Here is a 24,758-nt window from a genome sequence, read left to right on the forward strand (position 1 = left end):
ACATTTCTGCACTTACGTGAGAATTTTCTAATTAACTGATAGAAAGTGGCTGCGTTTTTAATCATTTCGCGGGTTCCGAGCGTCAGATGACTGATTTTTGTGCATTACATACTTCTATATTTATTTGAGTCGAACGAAAGTGTGCAAAAGCATTCCACGCTGAATTCCCGCGCAAAGCGTTACAGAAAGTATATTTGGTAATTAATTTTTTCGTAGCGAACATAATTATATGTATACATTCGTTGTTGTGAAAGGCATTAATTAACTAAAACATTACCTAAGATGCTAATGATCTAGGATTATGAGTATTACATAAGGCAATTTAACGTGATTTGACAACTTTCTCGGTCAGTTTTAATTTAACTTTTAGAATTCCTAGACCAGTTTTACATCATAATATTTATCATTATTATATCCTTATTGCCTTATTTACATGTTTTGTTAAAAGAAAGTAATATAAAACTGATACCTAAGTAAGTATCATGTATTTTTTATATCCATGTCGAGCTCTAGATTGTAGTAATGTACCTAATCTTTATTCTTTAGTTGAAGTTTTATAATTTTATTGTGGTAACGCCTCGAAATGGATACTTCACTATTGCGGACTGCGGTTACATTTAACACTATAACAATCGTATTATTATATTTTAATTTAATGAGTTAAAACTTGTACCTGTTAACCATGCAATTTCGATCATAATATTAAAATTATACATCAACGGCATATTAATAAACAAGTTCAATAATTAAACATTATATTTATTTACATTAAACTTAAACTAGTCTACTTCAATTCTGCCGGCATCTCCCTTCCGTTTAAAGCTGCTAGAATATTCTTAGCTGTCAACTCTGCCATAGTATTCGTTGCCTCTATGGTAGCACTACCAATATGAGGTAAAACAACACAGTTCTTTAGCTTAAACAATGGATTGTCAAGTGGTAAGGGTTCAGGAGTTGTCACATCCAACCCAGCTGCTCTAATCGTACCATTTTGTAAGGCTTCTATTAATGCCTCTTGGTCTACAGTACCACCACGACTCGTATTTATAAAGATCGCTGTTTTCTTCATCTTCTCAAATGCGCCTTTATTAAACATCTCCTTCGTAGATGGGTCTAGAGATACGCAGCAGATTACGAAATCACTTTTAGCAAGGAGTTCGTCAAAGGTAACTTTCATGGCGCCGATTTCTTTGGCTTCGGGTCGATCGCTTCGGTTGAAGTATAGTATTTGGGATGTGTTAAATGACTTGATGCGTTTGGCAACGGCTTGGCCAATTCTACCAAAGCCCACAATACCAACTGTGGTGCCGGTTAGACCAGGTCCTGTCATCCAAGTTAGGGACCAATTCGCCCAACCTCCTGTTTTTGCAGCATGCTGCGCTTCTGGTAAACGTCTCGATGTTGATAATAGTAACGCCAGCTGAAATAGAAAAGACGATATAAAATACGAGAGAAACACAGATGCAATTATATTATACAGCAAACACAGTTTAAATTATATTATACAGCAATTTACTATAAATTCTAATTCAATATTCGATCGTGAGACGGGATTTGATCTATCTTTCTCTAATAACTGACTAATTATGTTTGCCATACCGTTTTATAGCTTCCTGTATTATAAGTCTATGATTAACTTAATGGCTATAAAGTATGATATTTTCAAGATTGTCCTCGTTTATGAGGTCTAAGTCTAACCGTAGTACTGATCACATAATACTAATAGCTCGAATAACATTATCTGTGCCATAAGCTTAAACTCACGTACCTGCAGCAGGGGCAATTTTAGAATTGGACCCTTAAATGGCTCGAGATTGTACACGAGTTTACACGATTGTTAACCTAGATTGTTCCAATATTGCCCCTGCGGCAGGTACGTGTGTAGCCGGCCTTACAGTCAATTCTGCTGTAGCATCTGTCAAAACTCCAGGTGTGTGTCCAACTTTGATGCCTCTTTTCTTACATTCGGCTACGTCTATGTGGTCGTAGCCCACCGATATTGTTGCGACAACCTGAACAATATTAGGTATATTGATATGTTAAAGATATGAGAAGCATATATCGTGATAGAAAGTTTTCAAAAGAATAATGATTTTAATAGCCTAATTGATACGAGGATCAGTATCCATCTTGTAATTTTAAATTATCGATATTGTTTCTAGAACTTGAAGGAACTTGCTTTTGAGACTTTTAAGTTTTGGACGAACTTTCAATTTAACTTTTCTTCCACATATTATACCTTTTAACAAAAATATACCTTTAAATCAGTACCAGCTGCATCCAGCACGTCTTTATCGATTCTATCTTTCATAGATACAAAAATCGCATTCATTCCAGATACAGACTTTATCAAATCAGCTCTTGGGATCGGTAACGGCGTTTTCCAAGCTATTACATTACATCTAAAACATTTTAATACATTTACGAAGAATGCACTAGAGTGGAGAGAGATGAGAATGCACTTGCGCTTCCCTGTCTACGCTAAAAAATGCACTATGCAATTAATAAAATCTGTCTAAACCACGTCTAAACTCTAATTGACAATATTTTTTTATTGTTTTATTATTTTATCTCCGCCCGTTGGCGCGGAAAGATGGAAACATGGAAACTTTGGAATGAAAATTCTTTACAAATGCGAAGTTAATAAGACTTACAGGAAATATGGAAAGGTGATAAATAATCAGAGAAGACAATTATTTGTGGAGTTTTCTAATGCACAATTATAAAATTTTATACTTACTGTTTCTTTAACATTGTCACACCGTTTTCAGGCATATCAGGCCGAGTAATAAAAACTTTAAATTTCCCAGATTGACTCATATTCCTAAGGAAATACATTTTCAACCTCTTCATTGTGGTTATAATTATTATAAAGTATAAATTATTATAAAGTATTAGCTGTTTTTACCTAAAATTGTATACCTAAAATATCAGACTTGGGTTATGCTCAATGATAATTAATATGTTGAACTTTTGAATTTCTGTACGCCTTTACAAATTAGTTAAGCAATACATCTCACATTAAAAGAACAATTATTATTAATTCTAAATAATAAATATGTACGTACTTAATTTCAAAGAGTTTGCTACAAACTATTTAATCAATAGATTATTAAATAATATATTACTCCTAATAACTTTTACTAAGTGACGATTTATTACGCCTCCCTTACATAATTTTACAATAACGTAGGTTATTATCGGCTGTTAAAAATAAATAGGAGCACACAATTTAAGTTATATTGTATTGTAGTCTCCACAGCATCGCTGTGAATATAATATGATGTTGATTGTTGACTAGACATTTGATTGAATTTTAACGTCTGACAACGTGGGACTATGCGTGGGCTGAGCGCGCTCTATAAAGTTATTAATCATATAGTATTTGGTATAAATCACGTATAAATGCATAATAAAAATTAAAATAATTTCCGTAGATTCTATCTACAATTATTAGTAAAAATGTTCTTACTCCTGTTTTTATAGGTTTTTATTATTTTAATCACAGATTTTAATAATACGATATGTGGTATACATTATTAAAAAGCTTACAACTACCTTATAAATAATCGTCGACATTTATTTCTAACAATAGTCAATTATAATTATTTTATGTGAATCATAAAATGTTTTAGTGAGTGTTAATTTTTAAATTTTTCGTAATTTATCTACAGACGACGCAACTATAATTATTCTGGAACGCATCTTTATTGACAATTGACATCAGCTGACTGTTGACAGGTGACGGATGTCATCACCGCAAATTCATTGCAAATTTACAGCTGCTTGTCTTTTTTCAATTTTCATAATTATTATCACTCAAAAAGTTCAAGGTTAGAAGTTAGATATCGTCTGTGAAGTGTGAATAAATTAGATGTGAACTTCGTTAACAAGTATACACCTATTATGTCTGGTCTGTCATTTATAAATTCGACTAAAGGAAGAGTAATACTGGGTACAGTGTTTACGCTCCATTTAGCGATATATTTTGCGAAACCATCATTTTTCAAGCCAGAGACTAGAAAACCGCAAGAGGTCCCGCCGAAATATCTTCCGTAGACATAACCTTCAATGTACGGAAATTAAATTGTAAAAAATTAACGAGTTTCATTGATTAATGCTTTATAAAAGGATCGTAGTTTTTCCTGTTAGCTTAGTTAGAACGGGAAAAGTATTTCATTTAAACAGGAAAATGAGTCAGTCAGGAAAATTTAAAGTGTTTGTTACTCGCTCTGATATGCCAGAGGGTGGAATAAATATTCTAAAGAAACAGTGAGTATATTATTAAATATGCATTACATAGGATGATGATTAGATAAGTTATCTTTACTTCTGATGTCTGAAGATTCATTTTCTGAAAAGAACATAATATTAGATGAATTCCTGAAACTGAATTTTATGAATATTGTTGAAAAAAGAAAGAACTAGCATAATTCTGATAAATTTTTTTGGAATTTTATATAATTTATATTGTATATGCTATTATCAGCTTCCAACATAAGTTGTTTAAAATAACTGTTTGTGGTACAAAAACATGTAGTGTGTAGAAATGATACCTACACATATTACATAATATATTTCACAAATATCTAGCTTATTTCCAATAGGCTCATACATATATCCACAAATGCAATTACAGCAAATTATTTTCAAACTACAAATAATGTATATAAAAGTAAAATACATGGGTATTGCATAATATAAAATAAATACTAAGCTAAAAATAGCCAAAATACCAATTACCTACTTCCTTTAATTATACTTAACAAGTTTCAATGATACCCAGCATCCATATTATTACAGTGTGTTGTGTATGTAGGTATATAATTTTTCTAGTAATAATACTAAACATTGTCCTAAAAAAATCTTAATTATTACAGATGTGACGTTAGACTATGGGAAGATCCACTGCCCATTCCAAGAGCTGATCTCCTCAAATCAATATCTGGAGTGAATGGTATATACTGTTCGCTCACTGAAAAGATAGATAAGGAATTATTAGATACTGCAGGGGAGGGGCTAAAAGTTGTAGCGACAATATCTGTGGGACACGATCATATTGATGTTGCGGAATGTAAGAAGAGAGGCATTCGCATTGGGTATACCCCTGATGTGTTGACAGATGCTACGGCTGAATTAACTGTGAGTAAAGGACATTTTTGTAATCATTGTAATTCTGATGGTGGTATATCTAGCTGCTCAGTATATCTGCTGCTTATTACAAAAATTTAAGCTTTCTGTAACCATGTGTGACATTTGGAAAAAGTACTATATGTACTAGCAAAAACCCTTGTACGCATTCTACAATTCTGTATGGTAAGAAATAAAAAAAATTAACTGATTTCTTATTTATTTTTACAGCTAGCTCTTCTACTATCTACATCACGAAGACTTCCAGAGGCGCAAAATGAAGCTAAAACAGGTGGTTGGGTTTCCTGGGCTCCAACATGGATGACAGGGCCTGGCTTAGCTGGAGCCACTGTAGGCGTTGTCGGCTTCGGCAGAATTGGCCAAGCCGTTGCCAAACGCGTCAAGTCTTTTAACACAGCTCAAATTCTATACTTCAACAGAAGTGAACGACCAGAAGCCAAAGAAATTGGTGCAGTTAAAGTTTCATTTGACGAACTGCTAGCTAAATGCGACTTCGTCATCTGCTGCGCCGCTTTGGTTCCAGAAACAAGGGAGATGTTCAATAAAAGTGCATTTGAAAAGATGAAGAAAACTGCCATTTTCGTGAATAGCAGCCGAGGTGGTACTGTTGACCAAAATGCGTTGATAGAAGCCTTGCAGAATGGTACGATACGAGCAGCGGGACTCGACGTCACTACTCCCGAGCCTCTACCACTCGATAGTCCATTGTTCAATCTAAAGAACTGTGTAGTTCTACCTCATATTGGCAGTGCATCCATTGAAGCGAGAAACACCATGAGTGAATTGACAGCAAATAATATTATTGCCGCTCTGAATGGCACAGAAATGCCAGCAGAATTAAAGTAGATATTTTAAGCTTTAATACATTATATTTTTTGCTATTTATATCTTGTGGATATATTATTATTTTGAATATATTTTATTTATCAGTATATTGCAGTACATAGCCTTTTATTGAAATTTCCGAAACAGGTAACTTCTACATTATAGAGTTGAAATAAATGAAACAACAGTTAAAAAACAAACACCATTTAATAAACACTTATAAATAAATAGTCTTAATCATTATGCTCATGTTGAGCGACAGATTCCCTCCAATTGTTTTGCACCATTTCCACAATCATTGTCCACCATTTTGATTCCATGAAGTAATAAATAGAACACACAACAATAAACAACCATGACAATATTAGAAAATAGTCAGTTTCCTTTTCAACTACACTTGACACTGGGCCTTGAAAGTCCTTAGACATTACCAACAGTCCCTGGGGATTCTGTCCAGTTATAGCATTAACAAATTTACTGAACAAGTGAATATTATATTCAGTTCCATTAAATTTGCCCACTGGTCGGCCATTGTGAAACATCTTTAAAGTAGGCACACCAACAATACCATATTGGGCATTAATTCCGGAATGTTTTAAAGCATCTAAAGCCACCATTTTGATATTTGGATATGATCTTGATAAAGCATTGAAATGAGGTGCAGCATGTGCACTGAAAGGACATGCTCTTGCATAAAATAGCACTAAAACACAGTCAGCTTCCACATCTCGGCCGGGAACATCAGGTTTTGATTGCAGCAACTTCCCTAAAGCACTTCCATTGATTATTTCAACCGATGGCTCTAAATCCTCAGGTTCATAGATAATATCTTTACATTTTACAAGTTTTTTGGTTTCATTTGATGTCTGTGTTTTATTTTCGGCAGTAACATTTGAAGAAGTGACATGGAAGTATAGATTTGATAAGGTACGGTTCATGTCAGAAACCACATTAGAGAGTAATGATTCTGAGTCGTCTACCGTCTCCATTTCCATGTCTTCGTCTCTTGGCACATCGATAGCAACTTCTTCGTCCATATCATATTGTTTACTTAATGATATGCCTGAAACAAAATACATTTTTCAATAGAATTTATCAACGTCCAAATGGAAATGAAATTCCTTTTCGTTGCAATACTTATTCAGTATTAAACATACTGCATAAATTAGTGTTGAAAGAAATATCATGAATATAGTTACTGAATTGTAAATTCGATGCAAAACAAATTTTTATAATATTGATGCGTGACATTTATTATTTATCATCAGAACTAAACTTACCACAAGCGAGCACCAATATTAGGATATGGAAATTTTTAAATAAGTGCATCTTAATCAATGTATTTATTAAATAAATATTTAATTTTTCATTTTAGGAATGGAGTTTGCTGTGTATTATTTTTTAGCATTTGACATTTTATAAACACAAAAAAAAGGAACGTCAAAAATTAAATGTCATTTCATTTGACAAATAACAGAACTTACGTTCCATTTCATTCTCAAATAATATAATAATTTAGTTGCATAATCTATAAAACATTAATAATTACTTATGACCTTAGATCATTAAGTAATGATCTAAGCTTATGACACTCATATCACTGATATCCTTCTCATATCAGTCATTTACATCTGCACCAAGTTGAATATTGCACACGCGAGTTGAAATAAAGTTAAAAAAATCTTATAAGATTTTCCTTAGCGAACCAAATATATCGTCTTTCACAACTACTCACACTTATCCTACTAATTCCTACAGACTGGTTCCTACTATTCCTACTAATAGTACTAATATGTATTATAAACGCGAAAGTTTATGAGGATGTGTGTGTTTTTTACTCTTTCAATACTACTGAACCGATTGCAATGAAATTAAGCACACATATAGAGGGTAACTTGGATTAACACATAGGATAGGTTTTATCCCGGAAATCCCACGAGAACGGGAACTATGCGGCTTTTCTTTGAAAACGCGGGTGAAGCCGCGGGCGGAAAGCTATTCTTACATATTTTATATAAATAATAGGTACCTACCCAGAATATGAGGATAAGCAAAAAAAAATACATACATTCTTCAAACAAAGAGATACAGTAGTACCTAATATGCCACATCTGTTTAAATAAAATACAGCTTATACTCTTATTTCTGTTCTACTCTTATTTCTGTTCAAAACTTTATACCTACCAATATCGATTTCTAACACTCCAAGTCAACAATATAATATAGTTTGCTAATTGAGCTACAAGTATTCGAGACAGTCACCAACTTCAATGATTCAGCCGCTATTAATTGGAACTACGATTTATTCCTGTTCCAAAACATCTGCAACGATCAAAGAAAGCCGACGGTTTATATACCTTAGTAATAGGTATAAAATGTAGATGGATTAATGTCCTGGCATTTAGTCTTGTCGAATATAAATGCTAACGTCGTTGTTTTATGCTTTCTTCAAACGTTTCCTATGAAATGGACTAGGTATCAAACTGAGCTAATTTTTACACAGATAGGTATAATCCAATAGCACAAAATATGGAAACAAAAATACCTACTTCGGTTTTAATGATTTTACTTGTGAGCATAAAATTATTATAAACGCGGTTAGATTATAATAATCCCGCAGGAATGCAATTTAAGTATCGAAAGGTCGTCATCTTCATAACACTCTTTTGCAACAATCTCACGAGTTTGATTAGAATGTAACGATTTCAACCATCTTACGGCGACAAATCAACGGCCAAAATATATTACTACTGGAGTAGCAGACTTCAACTTTAAATGTCCTCTATTTCGTAGACATTTCGGTAAGTACTTCGGCTAACTTAAGATTAAGAACTTCGGCTGACACCGCGATGATGCTGACCACTTCGTTCATATGATAGTAAATGTGTAACTAAAGGTGTTTTCATATCCCAGCCGACAAAAGATAAATTTAGTTTACTGTAGTGACAGCGTGTATCGCATCAGCGTTTCAGTTCCCACTAGAATCCCGTGCCGATCGGTGTTTCTAACCGCGACTAAACAAATACTTCACCCGAAACTATGGCGTATTCCTGGGATAATAGAGTCGCGTTTGTCGTGCGATACCTTTACGGTAAGGCATGAACTTTACTGATGCATGTAAAATTTTCATCAAAAAGTTGTATGTTCAAACTTATTATTTTAAATAATTATCGTCGGTTGTGATATGGCTAACAAGCATAGGTAATGTGTACACTGTGTAATGGTTACTAGAATTACTGTTGCACAATACAGATGAATCAATAATTTAAATATAATTATTAGCAGTATAGCATATAGTTTTCGGTTATTTTAAATTAATATGATTAACCCTTAATTTTTATTGGATAAATTAATACACACAGACATTATAATATGTCCATAGGTTTACCTAATAAATAAAATGCGAAACTTTATTTTGTTGAGCTTAGTGATTATCAAGAAATTATCATAGATTAGTAATTAAGGCTGATGATGTGTTGGTGATATCAATAATTATTATGTAAGCTTTTTCTTTTTCTTACAGTTTATGTTTAGTTCAGGAGATCCTGAAATAACTTAATAGTATTTTATCCGTGACTTTCGTAGAATGAAAATCTTTCTCAAAAATCAGTTTGATTTCAAAATGCAATTAAACATTAAAGTATTACCGAAAAAGCACAGCATTCAGTATCTCAAGTCACACCTATTGATATAAAAATATTTATTTTATAAAAATATTTATTTTGAAGTACATGGTCAATGGGTCCTTTTACCTTTATAGTTAGAGACGTTAATCGTTCAAGTACAATAAGTAATTAGGCAATGATCCCACTTTGTGTGCTCTAAATATGTATCCGCATGTCAACAACTTATTAGAATGTAATCAATCACAATACTTTGACAAGTATTTTAATTGTAATTAGGATTGGCATGCGGCCATTGTAGTATTTGAAATATATTAATCTATTTCAATTCATTAATTAATGATAATAGTTTAAAAATGCCAAAGGTAAATGCAAATTATAATTCACTTCAGAGATTCGTTTGATTCAAGTTTTTATCATCAAAATATTTATCGACTTATCAGATGATCAGAGCCAGATCTGTATGTCCCACTGCAGGGACAGCAAAACTAGCTACCCCTCCTTTGAAGTTTGATGCAAGATACCTTATATAGATAGTTGCTTACAATATAAATTAATATTTAGATTAGAAATACCTATCTGTTGTCGCCTGCAAGTACTATAATATTAATTGACAATAATTATTAAAGTATTGAGGTAGGTTACAGGAGTCGAACTAACATCAAATCGAGAGCTGACGTAGATACCTACATAAGTCTCGTCAATTTTAGATCAAAATATTAAAGTGGGCGGAGTGTAATTATAAATTGTTATCTTAAAGATACGGCGGAGTGTAATTATAAATTGTTATCTATAAGAACTTCACATCTAAGATGTGAAGTTTACATTTCTTTTAAACAAGATAAAAATAATAGCTGTTCTTAAATATGTTGTTCTTAACCAACTACGATATATCAGAGATAGTCATAAAGTGCTTGTTGCTAAACCACCACTTCTTTCATAGCTCATATTTTTTGGTAAACTCTACTGCAAAAAAAGGCCACCAGAGATTTTAATCTATTTAATATTGCAATAATCGAAAACTTTCATGGTAGAGCGAACAAAGGGGCGTGGGCCATCTCACGTTAAGTGTCCACGGTGTCCACCACCGTCTATAAACATTGTAAGATTGGTGGTGTTACAACTGTAACACCTATAACAATACTTAAGTACTATAAATCTTAATGCCAAAGGTTGTTTAAATGCGGCTATTCGCAAACATCTATAAACGCATCTCATGGTGAAGAAGAAGACAAAGTAGTACTATGTAGTTTAAATTGTTACAGAACTCAAAATAACATGAATCCAAAATACATTGCCGTTCTATAAAGCACTGTGTTGAACTTATAAAAATAATTAAACTTTTAAAAACTTGGAAGGAAGCTACAAATCAATCTATTACTAGCGCTCTCTAATCCTATAATCTTAATTAACGCGATTGCGTAGGATGATAAAAATCTAAAAAGTGTTTCAGTTTGACACGCAGTGAACCTCACATTGGCATTGAATGTCTATTGGCAAACATCGATTAGGGTTATAAATCTAGAGGCAATTATAGCAAACGAAAAACTATTTTTACACGTTACGATAACGATGTGGTGACCGCCTACTTTTGAATTACACACACAGATAATAAATTTTAGTGACGGCCCTTGTGAGTAGTATTTTTTCTTTTCAGACAGATTATAGACAAAAAAAATAATTTGTAAACGGCAAGGTTATTTTGTCTATAATAACATTTACATCTCAGTTTAATTCGAACTAAGTATCACATCATCACATTATATATTATTCACATAATCATTCAAATAATGATGATGATAAATGAGCAATGTCCTCTTGAATCATGAATTTAACATTATTATTTACAATGTTAACTAAACATTACGAAAGATTGCATCTTGGCTTGGCATACAGATGAGCAACCATTGTTTACCGCTTCGCCAAGTAGGCAGACTAATTCATCATTACGAAACAAAATAGAGATTGTTTGAGACGCAATGTCAGCCTGTCAGGGTCTTGCCAGGTTTTGTGTATGATCATAAACAGACATTTAAACTTTGTAAACGGTTTGGGATACGATTTGTTGGTGGATAGTAGGTGCTTGTTTGAACAATTTAATTAGTGTAGGTATGATAAACAATAGAGTTTCAATGTATTGTTAACGATAAAAATAAAAGATCAGACATTAGTTACCTACTCAATTAGATATAATTCAAATAGTCGATAAATTTATCAAAGCAGGAGTGAAGGGTGAACATCATTGCGACCGATTAAAGTCTTATACCTACTCCATTTACTAGAATTTCATTCAACCCTTGCAACAGCTGTCTGTGACAAATCAGTTGGCTACGATATCAGGAAGATTATTTGCTAATTAAACTACCTACAAAAATACTACATTTTAATTATTCTATACAATCAATTCGCTTGCCAAGCAATTAAGATGTTAATTGTTATTTCTGGTTCAAAATAACGTGTCTTAAAATAAAATCGTTTACTACCTAGATATGTGACAGCCATTCTTTCGTTCTATTATCTGCAATAGTGTGATAGATATGAGTCACAAAGTGGGTACTAGAGTATTAATAGATTATATGAAGGAAAGTCCTTTTATCGAAAAGCAATATGATTTTCTACGAAAAAAGAGAACTTCGTTGACATGATGGGAATAAGTTCTGATAGATGTATTTTAAGTTTTTTTTATACATTTGTTGATAAAAACCAGTTGTAGGGAGTAGGTAGGCACCACTTAAAGATCCCCTTTGCATCATGCAAAATATACCCCTAATATCAATCCCCAGATATAAATTATCCACTAGATACATATTTATTTAAAATACATAACATCGTGTTACAGATATCGACAACAACGGCTACCTTGACGCACACGACTTCCAATGCCTAGCATTGCGCACTTGCGTTCTCGAAGGCAAGGGCGACTGCAGCGCCGCCAGGCTGCAGAAGTACGAGCACATTATGCTCAGCCTCTGGGAAGAGATCACGCAGCTGGCTGACTTCGACAAGGTGCCAGACTATGTCGGTTACCCCACATTACATTACACGCATCGCAGCTATGTTCTCGATGTACCAGCTTAGTTTCACTAGGTGTAGGTACTGTTAGCCTTTGTAGTTAGTGCACGATCGTTGTGAAGTCGTGTCGTGAGTTATAAATAGCTTTTAGGATTTGAAAAAATATTGCAGGTCCTATATATTAACTGTAGTTTTATTTATATAGCATAGATAGTATTTATGTAGTCCTAAAACCTTGTAGAAAAATGTATGGTTTTCTCGTCTCTACATTTTTAATATATCATATCTCAGAGGATTTCCCGTAATACCATTAGGTACCTACTAGATGTTACAAATTAAAACAATACGTGATAGAAACATATCATGATGGTATTGATAGATTATGATCCAAAGGGTTTGAAATAGCACAGAATGAACAGTAGGAAACATGATTTTCCAGTCATTTCGCAACTATGCGAAAATTATTAATAATATTATCCATTTATATGTCCGGATGCACTCGTAAATCACTCGTTACATTTACACATGTCACATGAAAATGTATTATAATTTGTGTTTTACTTAATTTTGTGTTAACCTCAAATTCCTGTAGAACAGGTCAATTTTACACACGTTAATAAAATGTGACTAATATAACGAGATGAGAGGGACAAATGTTTTTTCTAAAGAGACAGAGGGACATTTTTTACAGTTCCAACTTTTTATGTGATTGTAAATATTAAAAATGTCTTTAACGATTGTTTGATTATTACCTACCTAAATCTAAAGTGATAATACTTACTGAAATACAAACAGTGATGTTTGTATTTTTTATACTATCCAATCTTTTCTATACTTTTCAAATAAGACTAATAGACCGAACGACTCGTCTATTAAATACGACAATATTATGAAAAATACAGAAATTATGCATGGCATTTATGTTATACGTAAAGATGAACGCATGAACTTTGCACGCTCTTTCGCAACGCACGCTTTTCGCTTTAAATGTGAACAATTTCGGCAATTCTAGCTCGTTAATTTAGCAGCAATTTACAGGACGGTATGATCACTGTGGATGAGTTCAAACAAGCAGTAAAGAACAGTTGTATCGGCAAGAAGTACGAGGATTTCCCGCAAGCAATGAAGGCGTTCATTGAAACTAACTTCCGGATGTTGGATATTAATGCGGACGGTCTTCTTGGTATTGAAGAGTTCAGATACGACTGTGTTCAAAGGATGGTAGTGGATGATATCAAGGTTATTGATGACTCGTTTAATTCCTTATTGAATGTGAGTATATGAATATTTAGATATAGAATTATAATATATTAAGTTAGTAATTGATATGTTGTCCTCCTTAGTATGATGGTTAGGTAAAGAGTCCGAGTCAAACCGATCGGTCGTGGGTTTGATTCATAGTGGGGAGTAACAAAAAAAAAGTTATAACTAGGTAATGTCTTTCAGGATCTAAAAGTAAAATATATTCCTTTTGTGTCATGACATAGATATACCTGGGTAATGCTCGTTAATAGCTAGCTATCAACATCTTAAAATATAGTTTATATGAATCATTAATCAATGAGGAGAATTATGAAGATATTGTCCAAGTTACGTATTTCGACGAAAAGCACGTAAAATTACGCGTTTCCTGAAATATCTGCGTGAGTTTGGCAGAGTTAATTCGGAATATTTATGCGAATGACGATATCAATTGCGATCGTCTGTTTGTTTGCTTTAATACAACTTACAGTAATTGCTTTAGACACTGTTAATGTATCCGATACCGATAACAATGATACTTATAATATTTCGCTAAGAGAGAATATACAAATAATCCCGGAAACATTAGGAAAAGTGTTAGTGTTAGTACCATAAAAATACAACTTATTTTACGAAATAAAACCACTGATAAACAAGAAAAGGTAGGTATATTTTCACACAAATGTAGGTACATAATATAATTCACATTTTGTAAAAATACATAGACAATAACAATATGAAAATAACAATATGTAATGTAGGTACCTATATTATCTATCCTCGCACAATATCTATATCTAATAATGTAGAATCAACAAGGTGCGAACACATAATTAATAGCACAAAATTATTGCTCTATACATTTTTCAGTTATGACATTTACCTATTGCACGCCTCATAAGCGAAGCGTTGAGGTGGGTACTACTGTCACTTCGCGCAAAACATCTGATTTTTCAAACTTAAAATGTCTTTATGTATCATACATTGCACTTGTAAGATAAAACATACACACACATATTAAGAAAAAACACTATTTTTAACGTTCATGATATTTTTGATGTCATTTTTGTTATTTAAACTAGTTAAAAAACAGTTTAAAAAAGTTCTGTCTTGGACGTCCGTGTGTCTGTATGTGCGGATCCTTTTTCTTGTTAACACGATAGCGACCGAAATACTTTACTAATCGAGTCTTTTTTTTTCTCTTACGCTTGAGTATGCTCAGGAATAGAACCCTTTCATTTTTCAGGGTCTGATTCGATGTGGTTTAATTGTTATTAAATAAACAAAAATAATCCATACTAATATTATAAATGCGAAAGTAACTCTGTCTGTCTGTCTGTCTGTTACTCAATCACGCCTAAACTACTGAACCAATTTGCATGAAATTTGGTATGGAGATATTTTGATACCCGAGAAAGGACATAGGCTACCTTTTATTGCGAAATATGTACCACGGCCGAAGCCGGGGCGGGCCACTATATAAAAATAATTTTGATTTTCGTACATGTCAATCATTAGTTGTCAATCCAGTCAAATACGGTTGAATTACGGTCAAAATATTGTTTGACATTCATGCGTTCAAAAATGTATTTTGTGTAAAATAATTCAAAAGTAAAAAGGGTGAATAAACTATTGTCTGTATTTTTTTTAAATCAATTATTGAAAAGTGCAATAAGCAGATACATAAAAATTCCTCAAATATAAAGCAGATACATAAAAGCTTAGATTACAAAATAAAATGCAGATGGAGCATGTCAATCGTCCGTCGCCCTTGTCAAAGAAAATACGAAATCAAAAACGAATACGAATCTCCGGCAGTGCTATAGCGATTCTAGTGTCATGCAATACGTCAAAATGGGTTTGATATTTTAGTAAAAAAATGCTGTCTTGTGATATTAAAACGCTGTAAAATTTGTTCCCGAAAACAAACAAAAAGATAAAACATCGTTTTACAGGTTTTCTGTAGATTATTTGGCTTATTTAATTTTATATACAAATAATAATTTTACATATACGAAGGAATTCAAAACTTCAACGTATGCTGCCAGTATTTTGAAAATGAATTTGCCAATTTTAGGGGTAAAACGGTAAAATGGTTAAAAGATCTTCGGGGTAGTGCTGTTGGATTTTTCGATCTTCAATGTGATTATTTCTATAGTGCAATAAAGGTTCATGATCATTATTAGATTATTTTAATAAGCATTATACATTTTTTTTATTACATTTATAAAAAGCGTCATAGTCGTTTTCGCTCGCGATTTAATTCATGTGAACTCCATGATGGATATGATGAAAATTGAAAATAAAATGTCCCGCATTCTCGATTAATAACTACCGCTATTCGCATTCATATTATGTTTTGAAAAATAAAAACTGTTTTTTAATGTAATTAATTAAAAATTGAATAAAATTATTTTGTCCATATTTAACTTTAGTAGATAGGTGCTTTATGTAACAAAATAATTTTTGCAATATTATAAAATAATATCATAAACCCGAATTTGTATTAAAATAAAAATTAAAACATGACTGCTTATTTATGTAGCCTACGTCACTACCACCACTACCTTCATAATTCAGATGATTGCAATGACACCTCACAACTCAAAATCGATCCAACAGTTTATACTGCAGGGCGTGTCAAAGAAATATTATACATACATACACTCGAAAAACATAACCCTCTTTCTTCCGTAGTCGGGCAAAAATTTGGGAAATTTTTCATTATCTGGTAACATAACACGCACACAGAAGCACCGTGTTGGTACAGTGCAACGGCGAAATGACAGCACACATAGCTTTATGGAAATGACGAAAAATAATTCGGTTTAGTTCGGCAACGCTCCATCTGTCTTTTATTTTGTAATCTAAGCATAAAAGTTTACGCGTGCTTTCAGAAGTTGATAAGGTATTTTCTGTGAGGAAACTAACCAAGAAGGATAGTTCGATTAATTATTTAAAAAAAAAATCTCTAAAAATGTAAAAATTCTGACAACTATTTGTCGCGATTTCGTCGACTGCTTCAACAATATTGCGTTGAAATAATATTATAACGTTAAAATTGAAACGGAGGCCCTGGCTCATTCGATTGAACCAAGCTTAATTGCGTTTTGAAGATTACATCCATTTACGCGATGCAATTAGCACAGAGAAGAAGATGCAGAAAATATTGGGCTATTTAGGTGCTTAGGTGCTATTTTACCGGCGACATACACAGGTAGCCCAAGTCATACGCATGAATATGCGCAAGATGCAATGACATATGTTCGTCATTATGGTCGGCCTGGATCTATTCATTACATTTACATGAAATCCAAAATGGATGGAAATTATTCTACTGCTGCGTCCCGGACAATTATCAAGTGATCGGCTCGACATTACCACACGTGTTTTCAAGCAATGAGTTACATTAAAGCAACACATCTTTCGGATTATTCAATGATGGATGTATTCAATCGATCCAGACCGACATTATGTTGTAATCACGAATATGATTGATGGACCGTGTGGCACCATCAACCGCCAATCACCATGCATGGTTGACAGCGAGTGTTCCAAAAGGAATCCACGAAAATTTACTGTAGAAACTATCACAGGCAACAAGATGATAGTGGTAGAACTATCATAACTAAAGTGAAAGGAAACGATTTCGTGGTCGACACCAGTTAAAGAATGAAAAGAGTTAATCCGAATGCATCCCAGGCTGCAAAACGTAGTTTAATTCGATAATTTTTCTCTGGCACGTGTATGAAGTAATCAAGTATCTAATTATTGTTTTTTTTTATTCTTTTTCCTATACCTATGTGTTATTCATCGAAATAAAATGCTGTTATATATCTTTATTTATTTTGTATCATTGTATTACGTTCATCAAAGCCTAAATTAGTTCAGCTAAAAGGTAACACAACATACATTGACAGGGCGGTACAAAGTTCGCCGGGACAGCTAGTAATAAATATTTATTAAAAAAAAATTATGAGGCGTGCACTTTTGGATTTTCCAAATTTTTCATACTTGACCAGGGTTGCCATCCTTTGGAGCTATTACGCACTGTCGCTGGCGACTCAGAATTAATACTGTTCATGTTCCAGAGACTTCCTGTCTTAAAGTACCTACATGTGCCTAGTTCTGAGGAGAGGGTTGTTTTCAAAAAGTTAATTAAAAAAGTGTCCAGATAAAAATCAGTGCTCCCACACTGAAAAAAAGCAAAGGCCAGAGAAATTTCAATTCTGAACTCACAATTTAGTGATATCATAGGTCAATAGTATCTATATTCGTAAATATATTAGCAATGTTGCTCCTAATAATAATAATTCATAATTTATGTATTGTTTTCAAAAATGTTCAGGCTAACTTATTCTGTCTTCTGCTTATCTTCCATTTTAGATATTTGACAATCACTACTATACTGTTAGCTAAGTCTACAGTTGTATCATTAATTTACTATTAAAAATTAATGGCTACAATAAAATGTAATTGTCAACAATAAAAACTAGTTAAGAATTAACTATTGTAAGACCAATTGGCACATCTCCAGGGCAAAACTGTTAAAAAGTTTTACGCAGCGTGAATGTTTTTATTGAAATAAGCGAATACACATTTCGTCTTTATTATAATTGAGATTTAACAAGAGGAAGTTAGTAATTAACATAGAACAGCAGTTGGATCGTATTTTTGTACCAAAAAGAAACATTTATTTCTACACCAAAATATTATCAACGAAAAACGGGAAATTCCAAATTTATCTAATTTTAATAAAGAGGCATACGCCTATACGACCTAGGAAGTTATAAATTATTCTGGAACTGGGATGTTTTTTACTGTGAGGATGAAATCCAATTGAGTAGTCGAGATAGTTTATCTCTGTGCTATTTTAAACATATTCGATCAGTTTTTTTTTTGCGTTAAAATATCTAACAGAATCCATCCTCACAAACTTTCACGTTTAAAATACATATTTCTTCTATCGGGAGCTAAAATCAATAAGAAAAATCTATCTAATATAAACAAATATATTCCACTTTTAATATACTGTATATTTTACACTCAGAAATAAGTAGATAGTTATATGATTGATACTTGATCGATACACATTTAAAGGTGTCCTTGAATTTCAGTATTGAAATGAAACTGTGGCCTGGATCATGTTATGATACGCCGTATGTACTCGATATATTAAATATAAATTATGGACGTCGTAAAGCGTTCTGCCATGAGGATTATAATAATATCTTTAATGCTATTGTCTTTCAATGTGTACTACATGCCAACCTCTAGTAATATTATAATTATTTATAAACATGTTATGTATTTTGGAAGAAAGGTTAGGATAGGAAGAAGGAAGGTTGTTCACGTTAAGTAGACTGTTAAAAGTCTATCGCTATTCGCTCTACTTTTTTTATATAATTTCCTATAGTATAGTTTTATCTACTGTTTTAAATTTAAAGAAATCGTTTATTGTATCTACAGGTAATTTACTACCGTGCTCTGTCCTGATTTTTTCTATAAATGATGCAGTTTACACAAATTATATTTTTACTTTTACCTTTTTTTTAGTGGGGAAATCTTTCATAGATACCCACAGCCTCCGGGGAAGGGGCCGTGGGTTATGTCGGATTCCTACCGACCAAAACCCCACTGTGTTCCGTCAAGCCGCATCGACAGGGCCACGGATATGGGTAGAATTCATCCGTGACCACCTTTACGTACCCATTTACTGTATTCTTATGATTGTGAAGATTTCGGATGATTATAATTTTAATAAAATAAATGTGTTTTACATTCAGGATGACGACAGGCGACGAGGTGGCTTAACTTTAGCGAGATATCAAGAGCTTTTCGCGCAATTCCTTAGCGACCAAAGTGACAACTGCCAGGCGAATCTACTGTTCGGACCCTTAGCACTATAAGATTAATAATAACAAATAGTGTCTTATCCCTATATTATAAATCTTTTCGTCTTTTTACGCGTGGTAAACTATCCTATAAGTCAAATGCAAAAGCCGGAAAAAGAAATGGTTGCATAGAGGGATGAGACAACCAAACTTGATAAGTCTCCACTTTTTACGTTTAAATGTAAAATAACAATAGCAAGCATTTCTCCCGATATCTAGACTATCTATAAATAAAATTACATCATAGAAAAGGTTAAAAATAAATATCACAGCTTCGCGGCTATCTCAAAATAGATATAACAAGATGCGCTCTGATTTATATACGCTTTCGAATTTAATGCACGGCATATTGTAAGAAATACCGACACTTTGCTATTGTAAAAATAAATGTTTCCAGATAATAAATATTAGCTAAGATAATACGCTAGATTAGTTTCAATGTTTTCTGCGTTTATTTTTGTTTTCCGTCCTTTCAATGTACCTCGTTACAAATGGAATGTTTTGCAAAGTTTTGGTGAATAATCGTTTCAGGCGTTAAGTTTAATAAAATTGGATAAAAGCGCAAAAAAAGCATTTGTAAATACCCACAGATTAAGACAATTTAAGGCGAATTTACAAGAGAAATTGTGCTCAAAACAGAATATGAATCTAGTCACAAATATTGTAAATATATGTTGTTATTGTTTGACGAATAAAATTAAGTTTTCTTTTATAGTTCTTTATTTATGATTGCCCCATCCAATCCAACCTATAATTCTCAATGTTTATTAAGTACTAGACTAGTTATTATTGTGGTACTAGGCTGTGTCCCGCGGTTTTACCCGCATTGCTCCGCAGTCCGCAGTAGTTCCTGAGATTAGCGCATACAAACAAACAAACTCTTTAGCTTTATAATGTTATTAGTAATTACTAATTAGTATATTTTTTTTAAGCAGACCGAGGAGAATTTCTGTTAGGTAAGTACCTACTGTGTATATTCCTTTCAACATGTGTTTGATCCTTTAAAAATAGTCCCAATAGCTGTAAAACCTTAAACTTATCTACCTAGGTAGGTACTGTACAACGGCTGAACGGTTTTTGCTTTATTCTCTGCCTGCTTGATTTCTTAAGATAAAGGGAAAGGTATGAAATAAAAATCCAATATATTTTCCATATCATTTATTATAAATGCTATTACACATTGAATACGAAAGATCACGCAAAATTTACGCTTTATACAATAATAGCAAATATACAGATTACATTAAAACATTGATTATGTACTCAATTGATTTAGAATAATTATTTACAGCAACACCGAAATAATATATCTTTATCTTATAAAGATGTTTGTAACATTAATCTACGATATAGTATTTAAATTATTCAATCATCAATTCAAAAACATGGTTATTTTAGCTTGACCGCAACCGCTGTACCGCGCCCTAGGTATGTGCGGTGAGGCGGGGACCGGGTAAGAAAGAGCACGAGTTAGAAGTTAGAAAGAAACGGTACGGTCAGTGCTCTCCCCCGCCTCGCCGCGCACATACTTAATCCGCGGTACAGCGGTTGCGGTCAAGCTATAAGAATTATTAATCAATCTAAATTTATAAAATTTCTTTATGTGCAATTTTTCTGAAAGTACATTCACTCTCTTAAACATAAACGTATAAAAATTATAAGCAAACATAAAATTATAAATGGAAGATTTTTATTATTCTTTCCCTATACTCTCAGCGATTATATAAACACCATTTAATAAGATTTTTCGATCAGGAACCTGATTTATAACAGATTATAAATAAAGAAATCCTCTTTCTTACACTGTGTCCGAATTTACCTATGGTAACTTCGGGCGTCTTTTAAATTATACCATAGGTATCTAAAACTTGTTATAACTCCGAACATTTCTTTTTTTTTCGATTCTAGTAATAACATGGAATTCAAATTTATTACCATTTCAATAGAAACTTATTTTTTCGATCGGCAATAATTTCCGATCCTCAGATTTTCCAATCATTATTCTTAACCGCTGTTAAATCCCTTCACAAAAATAACAATTTTACAATTACTAAGCGTAAAATTGACATTAGAAGGCACAAGCAAATAAATATTTATATTAAAACGAAAATATTCCTCTTCACTTTGGTTTTAAAAACTTTGGTCGTAACTTGCCTTTATAGGAGTATTGAAAATAGAAATATGAACCAGATAAAATTAATAGATAAAATAGGTTGTTAATAATATCAAAACTATCGAGACAATAATGTAAAGTAACCTTATCAATTTTAACTAACTTATTTTTGTCGCATTATATTTAACAGGAACCAGGTATATTATTTAGGGGTATAAAATAATATTAAAAGATTACAGAGTAGGTAATACAAGTAATACTAAGAGTTTTTTTTATTAATGAGAATGGAAGTAGTTAGGTATGTACATATATAAAAATTTCTAGCACTTCCTAAATTTAGATATTATTCAGCTAGATGTTACTTTCAAACTCTTCAAATCACATTCCAAAAATATTGTTTTCCATACTATCTACTACTCTACATCAAATAAAAAAAACTTTAGAAAACAACTTATGATACCAAAGGAAGATTTTCAGACTCGTAACACTGGCCAGGGTAATCTAAATCTACCAACCAAATATAACTAATTCTTTAAACTAAATAATGCGACTAAAATAAATTAGTAGAAAAGAATCGCCTTCCTACACCTTTACTACATTCTTATCTAATACAGTCCATTCATTTCTACTAAAACGTATCTATACATACCTACTTATGTGTAATGCATGATATACGTTTCTATGAAACAAAATGATACCCATTCCTTTTCATGCTTTCTCGATAGATAAAGATAACTATCTATTTTTAATTACAATCGAGACGATATATTTGGGCAATAGACTTTACTTATAATAATCATACATTATTTTTTTCTAAAATTTCATTAAAAGGGATGAGCTGCGTGAACTGAAATTTGAATTTAATAAATATTTAACAGTTGAATAAACTCATAGAAATTATATTCAAGCCTACAATAATATTACTAAAGACGATATTTTTTAGCGCTCCCTTAACTGTATCATGTATGGTCATAGAAAATACATACAATCTAATTTCACAATATAAAAAAACAGATTATAATTTATTATGTGTACTGAGTACTAGAAATGATCTAATTTTTCCTTAGTATTTTCTTATGTTATTCGCTCCTGTACTTTGTTAATCTTTCGCAAATTATATGGCAACTCGAATCACCACCATTCACATACTAATCGTAAACTATTTAAAAACTAACAACGATGTTGACAAATATATTTATTTCAATATAAAGCAATACAATAATTGTTTAAACGTCGCTCTGTTATTATCTAATGCCACTCGTTCGTAGAAAGGTTAAAAGATCTACTTTTTGCTATTCACTTCGTTAATAATATCACCATTTCAAGTCCATGTAATAGCAACACTGACACTTTTTGATATTTCCTATATTATTTATTAAATTTAAACTAATGTAACTGGCATTACGACTCGAGACGACCCTTAAAGTTCTAAATAAACAGCTATTATTAGAAATAGGTCAAAACTGTTGACATTAAATCTCGAATCACCTATACTTCATAGTTATAAAGCCCAAAAATACTAGACGTCAGTCTTGCAAGTAACGCCTAAAAAGCACCAGTGTAGTTTCAAATACGATTTTCGTACGAAACATTCAAATTTGCTTTCAGACTACAATACTTTAATCACAAAAATTGCATCAAAATATCGATAGGCTAATTAAGACGTAAACGACGAAATAGTTACATGAAAAAAGTGCAAAGCTTTTGCTAGTACGATCACAGAATCCAATAGGCCTTATCCAAATTCCATATCTTATGATAATCTGGAATTTTATAAAGCTTACACCTATGAGGTTTCAATCTAAGGCAATTTGTTTAGATTGGATCAGTGCAAAGAGTAGTAATAACCTTACAATGAGTATAGGCCTTCCGATGATATTATATTTTAGCAAAATTAGTTATTCTTTACATTCTAACCAACTATAGTTAGCTAGTTCTAAGTATTAAGTCGCGTTCTACCGTTCTAACCAAATAAAGATCTAATAGGAATGATTATTAAAGTTTTCAACAATAGCAACATTACAAGCCGAATGTGCTGCCATTGAACTACAAATTTCAATTTTGACAGTGACTGTACACCTAATTGTCAATGTCACTTTATAAAATGTCAATGTCATCCCCCATATTGACAGTGACGTTAAACCGAACTGTCAATGTCATCGTGACAGTGACGTTATTAAAAAAGCGTCAGTGTTGCCAGCTCTATCGTATCACATCTCCTGCGTGAGCGCGGTGCCGCTGCCAGACGCTTGGGGCTCCTCTGGCGAGTCTAGACTGCCGTAGGCGAACCCCGGCCCCGCCCGCCAGCCACCCCGGCGACGGGTTATGCCTATGGACAAAGTGGGGTTATAGCTAGCAAGCCTTGAATACCAGTAGCGGATTTACCATGAAATTCTTACCCATATGAATATAATAGAAGATTAAATAAGTATCACACAACAAACGATCTTTTTTTTTTCTTTGTTGTGTTCGAGTTCTTCTTTAGCATATTATTATAGCAATTCGATCCATCACAATTTACAAATTAAACGAAACACAGGAATGTTTCTGGATTAAAAATAGAATGATTAAAAATAGAATATTTTTTATCAAAATTTGAATATTTGCATTGTAAAAATCCGCCACTGGTCTACATGTAATGCTTCAAGCTTATAAAAGCTTAGTTTCTAGCCTAACATAGAACATTAACGAAATGATTTACCTAATACTTTCGATTTTACCTAATGTTATAATATTTGCTTTACAAGAAAGGCATGACAATCACTACATGAGCGGACAAAACATATGCAAAAAGCAATGTGTAGCCTTTTAACGATTTTAAAGCTCATTTATTCTCGATTCTTCCATCACCATACTGACATGACTTCATCCGTACTAACCACACACTCCACACTCACA

General features: G+C 32.6%; 6 protein-coding genes across 7 annotated transcripts in view; 3 read left to right on the forward strand and 3 right to left on the reverse strand.

Annotated features, from left to right (window-relative positions):
* The window catches only part of LOC149480853 (leech-derived tryptase inhibitor C-like), a 242,428-nt gene that overhangs the window by 101,584 nt on the left and 116,086 nt on the right, over positions 1-24,758 (forward strand). The gene's annotated exons all lie outside the window — the stretch shown is intronic.
* LOC149480857 (glyoxylate reductase/hydroxypyruvate reductase-like) lies at positions 785-2,856 on the reverse strand. The gene is made up of 4 exons (XM_089706027.1): positions 2,741-2,856; positions 2,258-2,402; positions 1,896-2,012; positions 785-1,420 (listed from the first exon to the last, which is right to left on the reverse strand). The coding sequence occupies exons 1-4, from the start codon at positions 2,851-2,853 to the stop codon at positions 785-787; spliced, it is 1,011 nt and encodes a 336-aa protein (XP_089562153.1). The 5' UTR covers positions 2,854-2,856.
* On the forward strand, positions 3,746-6,093 carry LOC149480858 (glyoxylate reductase/hydroxypyruvate reductase-like). The gene is made up of 3 exons (XM_089705485.1): positions 3,746-4,272; positions 4,881-5,142; positions 5,362-6,093. The coding sequence occupies exons 1-3, from the start codon at positions 4,118-4,120 to the stop codon at positions 5,995-5,997; spliced, it is 1,053 nt and encodes a 350-aa protein (XP_089561611.1). The 5' UTR covers positions 3,746-4,117; the 3' UTR covers positions 5,998-6,093.
* bug (thioredoxin domain-containing protein bug) lies at positions 6,165-7,409 on the reverse strand. The gene is made up of 2 exons (XM_089705487.1): positions 7,257-7,409; positions 6,165-7,039 (listed from the first exon to the last, which is right to left on the reverse strand). Exons 1-2 carry the CDS (start codon positions 7,303-7,305, stop codon positions 6,210-6,212), a joined length of 879 nt encoding a protein of 292 aa, XP_089561613.1. The 5' UTR covers positions 7,306-7,409; the 3' UTR covers positions 6,165-6,209.
* On the forward strand, positions 8,936-20,461 carry Scp1 (Sarcoplasmic calcium-binding protein 1). Of its 2 annotated transcripts, none has more exons than XM_089706016.1 (4): positions 8,936-9,067; positions 12,439-12,617; positions 13,650-13,883; positions 19,640-20,461. In XM_089706016.1, exons 1-4 carry the CDS (start codon positions 9,016-9,018, stop codon positions 19,760-19,762), a joined length of 588 nt encoding a protein of 195 aa, XP_089562142.1. In that variant the 5' UTR covers positions 8,936-9,015; the 3' UTR covers positions 19,763-20,461. The 2 variants fall into 2 exon arrangements, with proteins under 2 accessions (XP_089562142.1, XP_089562143.1); XM_089706017.1 differs by having other exon boundaries at positions 12,439-12,605.
* Positions 20,891-24,758, reverse strand: part of Npc1a (Niemann-Pick type C-1a) — a 76,307-nt gene continuing 72,439 nt past the window's right edge. The window contains exon 23 of the mRNA XM_089705789.1: positions 20,891-24,189. Within this exon, the coding sequence (XP_089561915.1) occupies positions 24,071-24,189 (119 nt within the window). The 3' untranslated portion in view covers positions 20,891-24,070. The remainder of the gene's footprint in view (positions 24,190-24,758) is intronic.

This window comes from Colias philodice, chromosome 17 (assembly GCF_061535455.1).
Source record: "Colias philodice isolate Cphi_HAF_F1 chromosome 17, ilColPhil1 Martin Lab GWU primary, whole genome shotgun sequence".
Taxonomy (NCBI): Eukaryota; Metazoa; Arthropoda; class Insecta; order Lepidoptera; family Pieridae; genus Colias; species Colias philodice.